The 12,719-nt window shown below is 53.1% G+C and overlaps 1 protein-coding gene across 1 annotated transcript in view; it reads left to right on the top strand.

Moving 5' to 3' along the window:
* The window catches only part of inpp5jb (inositol polyphosphate-5-phosphatase Jb), a 72,388-nt gene that overhangs the window by 38,378 nt on the left and 21,291 nt on the right, over positions 1–12,719 (top strand). The window contains exons 4-7 of the mRNA XM_068006327.1: positions 1,470–1,578; positions 3,748–3,864; positions 11,595–11,770; positions 12,237–12,348. Of these exons, the coding sequence (XP_067862428.1) occupies positions 1,470–1,578; positions 3,748–3,864; positions 11,595–11,770; positions 12,237–12,348 (514 nt within the window). The remainder of the gene's footprint in view (positions 1–1,469; positions 1,579–3,747; positions 3,865–11,594; positions 11,771–12,236; positions 12,349–12,719) is intronic.

The raw sequence follows: 12,719 nt of genomic DNA, 5'->3' as shown, positions 1-12,719 counted from the left end.
ATCTCTCCCAGGTGATTTCAGATGGCGGATGTAATAGTTCTCCTGGTAGCACCCTGTTACAGTGGAGGAAGGGGGTTTAAGGTTCTGCATGCAAGTAATTCCTGTTGGGGGAGTTGACAACAGATGTTGTAAGAGACAGAGTTAGTGATCCCCTGAAGCATAGTTCAGTGTGAAAGGTTATTTGTGTAGCTATTCATTTTGGAAGGTGAACTGTTGGCTGGTGTCTACGGTGCCCAAGAAAGAATAGTGACAGTCGCCTGTCTGTTACCTTGCCTGCCTTCGTCAGGTCATTTGAACTTTTTCTGGCACTGGTCTGCTGTTCTGAGGGTGAGAGAGCTGGCACTCAGTACCACTGCCACTTCCCTGCACATAGCACGTGAGACACTTTTCTCACTAAGAGTCTTACTCTCCTTTGCTGCAGTTCATCCAGGAGTCTCGGAAGGTCGGCCTCATTAAAATTTTGGGCTCTTTTTTCCTACCTCCTTCCAATGTCCCGCTGTCTTCTCCTGTGTGCCTTTGCCTGTTCCTTCTCTTGAAGATAGTCTTTAAAAGTGCCGCAAAATCTCACACAGGTGCCTAACAGTCAACTCAGTCTTGCAAAAGATTTACCTTTTACTTGCTGCTCCTCCAGCCTTCTGCTGAAAACTTCAGCCATTCTAGGATTTTTAAAGGCTGCACTTTAAATTCTCCACCCCACCTCCCCCCAGCGCAATACTCCCACGAATATGCCAATGAGCTGACCCCATGATTTACGGTTGGGTCAGCACTGGTGTGGTTCAGCAGGCAGGAGTCCTGGCTCAGCAGTGCAATATTGGGGCAAATAGCCATGTGGAACTTCAGGACTCTGGTACCTTACCCCAGTGGCCATTCTTAGACAGGGGAGACAGTGCCAGCCACCATGGTGGCGGGGGATGGAATCGCAGCTGAGCCCAATTCTGTCTCCGCCAACACCTGCACTTTTGAGCAGGAGTCACTGGATAGTGATCAAGAGGGTGATTTTAAGAATCAGGTGGGTTGGGAGCGGCTGGGAGTTGAGAATAGTTGTTTTTTGGGTCACGACCGCAACCTGGCTTTATTTCCGAGTTTAACGTAGGCACGGAAAAGTACAAGCTTTGCATTGGGAATGCAAAGTCCGAAAATTTTGCGGTTGTGATTCCAAAAAAAACAACTATTTTCAACTCCCACCCGCCCCCAGCCCACCCGTTCTTGGGGTTTAAAATCACCCCCCAAGAGAGGGAACGCTGGCTGATTTTACTTTCCTTTCCTAACCAAGCAGCACTTGGGGCATAATGTCCTTCCGCAGTCAAATAACGCACACATCCAGAAAAGCCACCTGTGAGGGGTAGCAGGCGGCTGGCAGCACCTATAGATCCATACTGCAGCAGAGGCACCACTTTTAGGAGAGGAAGGGAGAGAATTGGGAAACAAATTCCTTGAAAAAAATTCTAACAATTTTTTTACGTTTGAAGTTTGCAGGAAGTGAACTCAATGATAAATAAAAGATTGAAGGATGCCATCTTCACTGACCAATGGAGCGAGCTCTTTATGGACACACTTAGTCCCTTTGGTTATGTGTTGGTAAGTTTAAATAAAATATTAAAAACTGTTGCAAGGATTAAACCCTGGTGAGTCCCTTTGGTAACCAGGTACCCATAATAATATTCATAGCAGGCGGACCTTGTTGGTTTTTCCTTCTTTGATATTCTTCTCCTTCCTCCTGCACTGCTGAATGACTCTTGCTGGGATAAGTTCCATGGACACCAGCACCATCTGGTACTTCACCCAAGTGGCCAACCTTCTTGTGTGAGCTTGAACTGTGAGGGTCAGTAGGCTACTCAATAGTGGGCATCACAGCTGAGTTAAATCTTGTCCTCGCTCAATGCCCATATACACATTTCCAGCCGGAAACATTGGACAATGATCAGAACAGGCACCGTGGCTTCCCCCTCCCCCTCTTCCTTAACTCCCATTTGGAGCTGGTCAACTACCGTCCTGACTGAGATCAGATAACTTAGCACAGATCGGGATTTTGTGCGATAGTGTAAAACGGGTGATAGCAACTCGACAGCCCGTTTTACATCTCTCCTGATTTTTATTTCTATTGACTTCAATGGAATGTACTTCTGCAGTCCTCGTTGAATCAGGGTTGGTTTGATGGTGATGGAGGAGTGAGGGATATGCCGGGCCATGAGGTTACAGATTGTAGTGGAATACAATTCTGCTGCTGCTGATACCCCACAGGGCATCATGGATGCTCAGTTTTAATTTGCTAGATCTGTTCTTAATGTAGCCCGCTTAGCATAACAGTAGTGCCAGATGACGCGATGGAGGGCGTCCTCAGTGTGACGTTCCACCTTTGCCTATCCGATTATAGCCAGAGTATCTCCACCCATGGTGTCTCTTCCTGCCCTTCCCCCACCGTTACCTCTGGATTCCTCCAAGTATCCATCCTTGGGTCCTTTCTCTTCCTCACCTACACACTCTCCCTTGGTAACATCATTCAAGACAAGGGGTCAGTTTCCACATGTTGTAATTTTTTTTTAAATTCATTGAATGTGGGCACCTCTGGCAAGGCCAACATTTATTGCTCATCACTAAGGCTACCAAAAGGAAGTTAAGAATCAACCAAATTGGTGTGGGAGTAGACTCACAAATAGGCCAGGCCAGGTAAGGATGGCAGGTTTCCTTCCCTAAAGGACATTAGTGAACCAGTTGGGTTTTTATGATAATCCGATAGATTCATGGTCACTTTTACTGATACCAGCTTTTTATTTCTAGATTTCTTTTAATCTAAATTCAAATTCTCAAACTACCATGGTGGGATTTAAACTCATGTTCTCTGGGTTACTAGTTCAGTAATTTAAACATTACACTACCGTACACCTCTCCACCACCTCTCTTGACCCCACCACTGCCTCTGTCTTCTCAGAATAGTTGTCCGACATCTAGTGTTGGATGAGTTGTCGTATCCTCCAGCAAAAAATTGGTAAGACTGAAAGCCATTGTCTTGGGCCCCTGCCATAAACTCCTTACCCCTGCCACTGATTCCATTCTTCTCCCTGGCCACTGTCTCAAGCTGAACCAGACTGTTCGCAACCTCAGCATCCTATTCGATGCTAAGCTGAGTTTCCGACCCCATATTCTCTCCATCACAAAGATCGCCTACTTCCACCTCTGTAACACCACCCATCTCCGCCCCTGCCTCAGGTCATCTGTCGCTGAAACCCTCATTCCTCATCCATACCTTTATCATCTCCAGACTCGACTATTCCAATCCTTGCCTGACTGGCCTGCCATCCTTCACACTTTGTAAACTTCAGCTCATCCAAAACTGTATTCCCTATCTCTGTAACCTCCACCTTCCGAACCCTCAGCTCCTCTGACTCTGGCCTCTTGTGCATCTCCTCCCTGTCTTCCCCCACATTTGACAACTGTGCCTTCAGCTGCCTAGGCCCCACACTCTGGAATTCCTTCCCTAAACCCCTCCGCTTCCCCACCTCCCTCTCCTCCTTTAAGACCCTGCTTGAAAATCACCTCTTTGACCAAACCTTTGGTCATCCCTCCTAATATCTCCTGCTTTGGCTCGGTGTCCATTTTTATCTGGATTACACCTCTGTGAAGCATCTTTGGCGATTTTTCTACACTAAAGGTGCAATATAAATGCAAAATGTTGTTGTTTTTGTAATGTAATATTGACTAGAGATAGATGTGTTCTAAAGGTTGTGACACCCTTTCGCCCTGGTCTAGGTTAGCTCTGAGAGGATGCAGGGGCAGCTGCTCTTAGTCTTTGCCAAGTACTACCTCCTGCCTAACCTGCAGGACATTCAGACCGACTGCACCAGAACTGGGCTTGGTGGATACTGGGTAAGCTTCAAAATCCTGACGGGTAGAAATCTTAGATTTGGAAGTATTGTCTGATCCTTCCCACAGCAAACAAGAATCCTCATCATCTAATAATGATCAGTCAGGTCAATGATGGTGTTGTGGTGACCACTATGTACAGTGCCCTCCCCCCCACTGCCCCCCATATTTATCCCCCATCTCTGAAGGTGCTGACTTGTGTTGGAATGCAGTTTCACCAGTGACAACACCCCTTCAATACCTTGCTTAAGTGACCATCCTTCATGTGTGAGCCTGGACTATGAGGGTGAGCAGCTATTGACCCCTGAGACTATCGCAGCCAAGTCTGTTCTTGTCCTCAGTTGATATACGGAAGAGGTCTCAGGACAGCAATCGGGAACAGGACCCCTGGCTTTTGTTACCCTCTCCCAAACCCATGGATCCTGAGGCCAACTCTACCACCATCCCAGATGCGATCAATTACGTCAGTACAGCCAAGTGATCGAACCTGGGACCTTCCTAGTCTGTATGACTCAGTAACATACAGTACTAGGTGTGCATTTACCAACCGAACTGTGAGGTAAGCTCTAGAAAGCTTACTACTAATACTGAATCTACTATTAACCAGTAACCAACTACTGGTTATCAGCTGGTAAACCTGCTTTGATTAAATCACAATCATTTGTCATTCAGTTTGACTGACAACAAAACTGACCCCAATCACCACCATGGCACCTGCTCCCAGAAAAAAAATCTGCACCCCCAATAAAGAATAAAACGAACTCCATGACTCCCACGATAAATATCAGAAAAACATTTATTCTGCAATCAGTGCAGAGGAGATTAGAAAGCACTGCAGCAACTCAAAGGATTATGTTGCTTCAGAACATCTCATTGAGATTACCGCTCTGTAATCACCCCAGCTCAGTTATAACCATTCATGTTTTTTTAGAGTATTAAGTCAGAAGCAACCCACTGTGCTGCTCCTTCACATCCCGCCCACATTGTTCTATTGTTGTTTGATATCAGAATCAGCTCATTATCCCTGAGGTGTGCACATATCCCGTCCACTAATTACTGTCTGTAGACAGTTAATCTATTCTGTGACGCAGACTTGAGAATATTGGGTTGTTTACACAGCCCTCGCACAGAGGGAAGTGATAAGGAGACAGCATGTGCGTCTGCATGTGTTTGACAATGTATATGTCTGTGTGTCTATGTCTGTCTCAATGGATGTGTGAGTATTTCTAGAGTTCAATTTAATCTGAGGATGAGTTGGTGCAGGGGGAAGATATTATCTGTCACCCCGTGACTCACTGTCCCTCACCCCGTGACACACTGTCCCTCACCCCGTGGCTCACTGTCCCTCACCCCGTGACACACTGTCCCTCACCCCGTGACACACTGTCCCTCAACCCGTGGCTCACTGTCCCTCACCCCGTGACCCACTGTCCCTCACACCGTGGCTCACTGTCCCTCACCCCGTGACCCACTGTCCCTCACCCCGTGGCTCACTGTCCCTCACCCCGTGGCTCACTGTCCCTCACCCCGTGACTCACTATCCCTCACCCCGTGGCTCACTGTCCCTCACCCCGTGACCCACTGTCCCTCACACCGTGGCTCACTGTCCCTCACCCCGTGACCCACTGTCCCTCACACCGTGGCTCACTGTCCCTCACCCCGTGGCTCACTGTCCCTCACCCCGTGACTCACTGTCCCTCACCCCTTGACACACTGCCCCTCACCCCGTGACACACTGTCCCTCACCCCGTGACTCACTGTCCCTCACCCCGTGACACACCGTCCCTCACCCCATGACACACCGTCCCTCACCCCGTGGCTCACTGTCCCTCACCCCGTGGCTCACTGTCCCTCACCCCGTGGCTCACTGTCCCTCACCCCGTGACTCACTGTCCCTCACCCCGTGACACACAGTCTGACACCCCGTGACTCACTGTCCCTCACCCCATGACTCACTGTCCCTCACCCGGTGACTCAGTGTCCCTCACCCGTGACCCACTGTCCCTCACCCCATGACACACTGTCCCTCACCCTGTGAATCACTGTCCCTCACCCTGTGAATCACTGTCCCTCACCCGTGACTCACTGTCCCTCGCCCTGTGAATCACTGTCCCTCACCCTGTGAATCACTGTCCCTCACCCGTGACTCACTGTCCCTCGCCCTGTGAATCACTGTCCCTCACCCCGTGACTCACTGTCCCTCACCCCGTGACACACCGTCCCTCACCCCGTGACTCACTGTCCCTCTGTCCATGACTCACTGTCCCTCACCCCGTGACACACCGTCCCTCACCCCGTGGCTCACTGTCCCTCACCCCGTGGCTCACTGTCCCTCACCCCGTGGCTCACTGTCCCTCACCCCGTGGCTCACTGTCCCTCACCCCGTGACTCACTGTCCCTCACCCCGTGACACACAGTCTGACACCCCGTGACTCACTGTCCCTCACCCCGTGGCTCACTGTCCCTCACCCCGTGACTCACTGTCCCTCACCCCGTGACACACAGTCTGACACCCCGTGACTCACTGTCCCTCACCCCGTGACTCACTGTCCCTCACCCCGTGGCTCACTGTCCCTCACCCCGTGACTCACTGTCCCTCACCCCGTGACACACAGTCTGACACCCCGTGACCCACTGTCCCTCACCCCATGACACACTGTCCCTCACCCTGTGAATCACTGTCCCTCACCCCATGACACACTGTCCCTCACCCTGTGAATCACTGTCCCTCACCCCGTGACTCACTGTCCCTCACCCCGTGACTCACTGTCCCTCAGTCCATGACACACTGTCCCTCACCCTGTGAATCACTGTCCCTCACCCCGTGACACACAGTCTGACACCCCGTGACTCCCTATCCCTCACCCCGTTACTCTCTATCCCTCACCCTGTGACTCACTGTCCCTCACCCCGTGACTCACTATCCCTCACCCTGTGACTCACTGTCCCTCACCCCGTGACTCTCTATCCCTCACCCCGTGACTCACTGTCCCTCAGTCCATGACTCACTATCCCTCACCCTGTGACTCACCGTCCCTCACCCCGTGACTCACTATCCCTCACCCTGTGACTCACTGTCCCTCACCCCGTGACTCACTGTCCCTCACCCCGTGACTCACTGTCCCTCATCCTTTGACTCACTGTCCCTCACCCCGTGACTCACTGTCCCTCACCCTGTGACTCACTGTCCCTCACCCCGTGACTCACTGTCCCTCGTCCTTTGACTCACTGTCCTTCACCCTTTGACTCACTGTCCCTCACCCCGTGACTCACTGTCCCTCATCCTTTGACTCACTGTCCCTCACCCTGTGACTCACTGTCCCTCACCCCGTGACTCACTGTCCCTCGTCCTTTGACTCACTGTCCCTCACCCCGTGACTCACTGTCCCTCATCCTTTGACTCACTGTCCCTCACCCCGTGACTCACTGTCCCTCACCCCGTGACTCACTGTCCCTCACCCTGTGACTCACTGTCCCTCACCCTGTGACTCACTGTCCCTCGCCCTGTGACTCACTGTCCCTCACCCTGTGACTCACTGTCCCTCACCCTGTGACTCACTGTCCCTCGTCCTTTGACTCACTGTCCTTCACCCTTTGACTCACTATCCCTCACCCCGTGACTCACTGTCCCTCGCCCTGTGAATCACTGTCCCTCACCCTGTGAATCACTGTCCCTCACCCGTGACTCACTGTCCCTCGCCCTGTGAATCACTGTCCCTCACCCCGTGACTCACTGTCCCTCACCCCGTGACACACCGTCCCTCACCCCGTGACTCACTGTCCCTCTGTCCATGACTCACTGTCCCTCACCCCGTGACACACCGTCCCTCACCCCGTGGCTCACTGTCCCTCACCCCGTGGCTCACTGTCCCTCACCCCGTGGCTCACTGTCCCTCACCCCGTGGCTCACTGTCTCTCACTCCGTGGCTCACTGTCCCTCACCCCGTGACTCACTGTCCCTCACCCCGTGACACACAGTCTGACACCCCGTGACTCACTGTCCCTCACCCCGTGGCTCACTGTCCCTCACCCCGTGACTCACTGTCCCTCACCCCGTGACACACAGTCTGACACCCCGTGACTCACTGTCCCTCACCCCGTGACTCACTGTCCCTCACCCCGTGGCTCACTGTCCCTCACCCCGTGACTCACTGTCCCTCACCCCGTGACACACAGTCTGACACCCCGTGACCCACTGTCCCTCACCCCATGACACACTGTCCCTCACCCTGTGAATCACTGTCCCTCACCCCATGACACACTGTCCCTCACCCTGTGAATCACTGTCCCTCACCCCGTGACTCACTGTCCCTCACCCCGTGACTCACTGTCCCTCAGTCCATGACACACTGTCCCTCACCCTGTGAATCACTGTCCCTCACCCCGTGACACACAGTCTGACACCCCGTGACTCCCTATCCCTCACCCCGTGACTCTCTATCCCTCACCCTGTGACTCACTGTCCCTCACCCCGTGACTCACTATCCCTCACCCTGTGACTCACTGTCCCTCACCCCGTGACTCTCTATCCCTCACCCCGTGACTCACTGTCCCTCAGTCCATGACTCACTATCCCTCACCCTGTGACTCACCGTCCCTCACCCCGTGACTCACTATCCCTCACCCTGTGACTCACTGTCCCTCACCCCGTGACTCACTGTCCCTCACCCCGTGACTCACTGTCCCTCATCCTTTGACTCACTGTCCCTCACCCCGTGACTCACTGTCCCTCACCCTGTGACTCACTGTCCCTCACCCCGTGACTCACTGTCCCTCGTCCTTTGACTCACTGTCCTTCACCCTTTGACTCACTGTCCCTCACCCCGTGACTCACTGTCCCTCATCCTTTGACTCACTGTCCCTCACCCCGTGACTCACTGTCCCTCACCCTGTGACTCACTGTCCCTCACCCCGTGACTCACTGTCCCTCGTCCTTTGACTCACTGTCCCTCACCCCGTGACTCACTGTCCCTCATCCTTTGACTCACTGTCCCTCACCCCGTGACTCACTGTCCCTCACCCCGTGACTCACTGTCCCTCACCCTGTGACTCACTGTCCCTCACCCTGTGACTCACTGTCCCTCGTCCTTTGACTCACTGTCCTTCACCCTTTGACTCACTATCCCTCACCCTGTGACTCACTGTCCCTCACCCCGTGACTCTCTATCCCTCACCCCGTGACTCACTGTCCCTCACCCCGTGACTCACTGTCCCTCATCCTTTGACTCACTGTCCCTCACCCCGTGACTCACTGTCCCTCACCCCGTGACTCACTGTCCCTCACCCCGTGACACACTGTCCCTCACCCCGTGACTCACTGTCCCTCACCCCGTGACTCTCTATCCCTCACCCCGTGACTCACTGTTCCTCACCGTTTGACTCACTGTCCGTCACTCTGTGACTCACTCTGTGTGGGTGGATCATTTGTAGGGGGCAGCATTTGGGATGGCTCACTGTCCCTCACCCCGTGACCCACTGTCCCTCACACCGTGACACACTGTCCCTCACCCCGTGACTCACTGTCCCTCACCCCGTGACACACTGTCCCTCACCCCGTGACTCACTGTCCCTCACCCCGTGAATCACTGTCCCTCACCCCGTGGCTCACTGTCCCTCACCCTGTGGCTCACTGTCCCTCACCCTGTGACTCACTGTCCCTCACCCCGTGACACACAGTCTGACACCCCGTGACTCACTGTCCCTCACCCCATGACACACTGTCCCTCACCCTGTGAATCACTGTCCCTCACCCCGTGACTCACTGTCCCTCACCCCATGACACACTGTCCCTCACCCCGTGACTCACTGTTCCTCACCCCGTGACTCACTGTCCCTCACCCTGTGACTCACTGTCCCTCACCCCATAACACACTGTCCCTCACCCCGTGACTCACTGTTCCTCACCCCGTGACTCACTGTCCCTCACCCTGTGACTCTCTATCCCTCACCCCGTGACTCACTGTCCCTCACCCCGTGACTCACTGTCCCTCAGTCCATGACTCACTATCCCTCACCCTGTGACTCACTGTCCCTCACCCCGTGACACACAGTCTGACACCCCGTGACTCCCTATCCCTCACCCCGTGACTCTCTATCCCTCACCCCGTGACTCTCTATCCGTCACCCCGTGACTCACTGTCCCTCACCCCGTGACTCACTGTCCCTCAGTCCATGACTCTCTATCCGTCACCCCGTGACTCACTGTCCCTCACCCCGTGACTCACTGTCCCTCACCCCATGACACACTGTCCCTCACCCCGTGACTCACTGTTCCTCACCCCGTGACTCACTGTCCCTCACCCTGTGACTCACTGTCCCTCACCCCATAACACACTGTCCCTCACCCTGTGACTCACTGTCCCTCACCCCGTTACTCACTATCCCTCACCCTGTGACTCACTGTCCCTCACCCCGTGACTCTCTATCCCTCACCCCGTGACTCACTGTCCCTCACCCCGTGACTCACTGTCCCTCATCCTTTGACTCACTGTCCCTCACCCCGTGACTCACTGTCCCTCACCCTGTGACTCACTGTCCCTCACCCCGTGACTCACTGTCCCTCGTCCTTTGACTCACTGTCCCTCACCCCGTGACTCACTGTCTTTCACCCTTTGACTCACTATCCCTCACCCTGTGACTCACTGTCCCTCATCCCGTGACTCACTGTCCCTCACCCCGTGACTCACTGTCCCTCACCCCGTGACACACTGTCCCTCACCCCGTGACTCACTGTCCCTCGTCCTTTGACTCACTGTCCCTCACCCCGTGACTCACTGTCCCTCACCCCGTGACTCACTGTCCCTCACCCCGTGACTCACTGTCCCTCACCCCGTGACTCACTGTCCCTCACCCCGTGACTCTCTATCCCTCACCCCGTGACTCTCTATCCCTCACCCCGTGACTCTCTATCCCTCACCCCGTGACTCTCTATCCCTCACCCCGTGACTCACTGTCCCTCATCGTTTGACTCACTGTCCTTCACCCCGTGACTCACTGTCCCTCACCCCGTGACTCACTGTTCCTCACCGTTTGACTCACTGTCCGTCACTCTGTGACTCACTCTGTGTGGGTGGATCACTTGTAGGGAGCAGCATTTGGGATGGAACCTAAATTCGCTGGGTTTCCACCCCATTTACACACCATTGGAAATCCCAATTGGGGAAGGAGCATTGGCAAGCCTTCTACCCACACCTTTCGCATCCAGCTTTGGGGGTGAGTCTGAGGGACATTCCCAGGCTATCCCAGAAATTTCACTGCAGCGCAACAGCTGATAGGTCCAGTGGATCCAGGCTTGCTGAGAGCGGGCATTGGTTCTGTACTGGGCCTCCTGAAAGCCACAAACATTGTTGAGGGCAACGATATTCGATCAAAGAGGGAGGAGGGTCAATTACCTTAAAATGCTACAGGAAAGTAATATTTTTATTACTTTTAATATTCAGCCTGTTAAGGGGCCTCTGACTGCTCCCTTCACTCCTCCCTCTTGGAGTGGCAGGGGGCTGCTTTGATTTTCTTCAGGCCGGGCCCCTCTGTTTCACCTCTACAGGTGCAGGCCGCCTGCCCTGAATTTTAACATGACCCCGTGATTTGGGATGGGGCCAACGGGTTGGATGTTCCATCCTGCCACACTTCCAGTGGCAAAGCAGGATCCCAGCCCGTGCACTGGTTCCTGGCTGTAATGTCCTACCACAATGGGGCCACGTGAATCACTCTGTTTTTTTAATATATTGTAACAGGGGAACAAGGGAGGGGTCAGCGCCAGACTCTCTCTGTGTGGTCACATGATTTGTTTCCTCAACTGCCATTTGCCCGCTCACATGGAGAACTCTGAGCAGCGGATGGACAACTTTGAGAGCATCCTCCAGTTGCAGCAGTTCAACGGACCTGTCGCCAATGGAGTCCTCGACCACGAGTAAGTGCCAACTTCACCCTCACGCTACTTAATCCTCTTCCTTCCAGAATCCACCACCCCTTTTGGGAGGAGAACGAGGGGAAGGTGGCTGAAGACCACCTTGATAGAAGAGCTAGGTTTTAAGGAGGCTTCTGAAGACGAGGAGAGATGTAGCAAGGTGAAGGGTTAGAGTGAGAATTCTAGGCTGGGGGGAGTAAGTTCTGCCATTGATGGAGTGCAGGAAGAGGGAGGGGGGCATACAGTAGCGCAGACTGGGAAGTGCCGAGGTTGTGAGCTGAGATGTAACGCTGGAGGAAGTCGCAGAGGTAAGGTGGGGTAAGGCTGTGGTGGGATTTAAAAACAAGGACAAGGATTCTGAAATTCTGAAGGTTGTAGGAGGAAAGGGAGATTGAAGAAGGGGGAGGAGTTAAGGAGGAGCTCTGATGAGTGGTAATAGCTGTCCTTTTATGTGTTGTGTTTTTTACAGTGTTGTCTTCTGGTTTGGTGACCTGAACTTTCGAATCGAACAGTACGATATTCGTTTTGTGAAAAGTGCCATCGAAAAGAACAAGTTGGGGCTGCTGTGGGAGAAGGACCAGGTAGGATCGATGAGAGAAACTCCTTTCCAGGGCACCTCAAACCCAACACCAAGGCATAACTCATCTAAACAAACAGCCTCACAAAATCTGGCACAAGAATTTTAAAATTTTTAAAACTTTATGCCTGGGATCTACCCGATGGCTCAATGGCTAAATACATGTTGTGGTAACGGTTATCACTACAATAGCAATGACTACTTGCATTTATATAGTGTCTTTAACATAGTAAAACCTCACTAGAGACTTAGACAACCAACTTTTCTGGCCCGTACAAGCGATGAAACATCTTTGTGTATTGTTTCTAAGGTGCATAAATAGAATGCAGCAGGTCAGCAACCGCTTATAACAGTGGCTGCAGTGGTGCCTGGAGT

Source organism: Heptranchias perlo, chromosome 25 (assembly GCF_035084215.1).
Source record: "Heptranchias perlo isolate sHepPer1 chromosome 25, sHepPer1.hap1, whole genome shotgun sequence".
NCBI lineage: Eukaryota > Metazoa > Chordata > Chondrichthyes > Hexanchiformes > Hexanchidae > Heptranchias > Heptranchias perlo.
The sequence above is the reverse complement of the archived record's forward strand: the minus strand, read 5'-3'. Positions and strand labels throughout refer to the sequence as shown.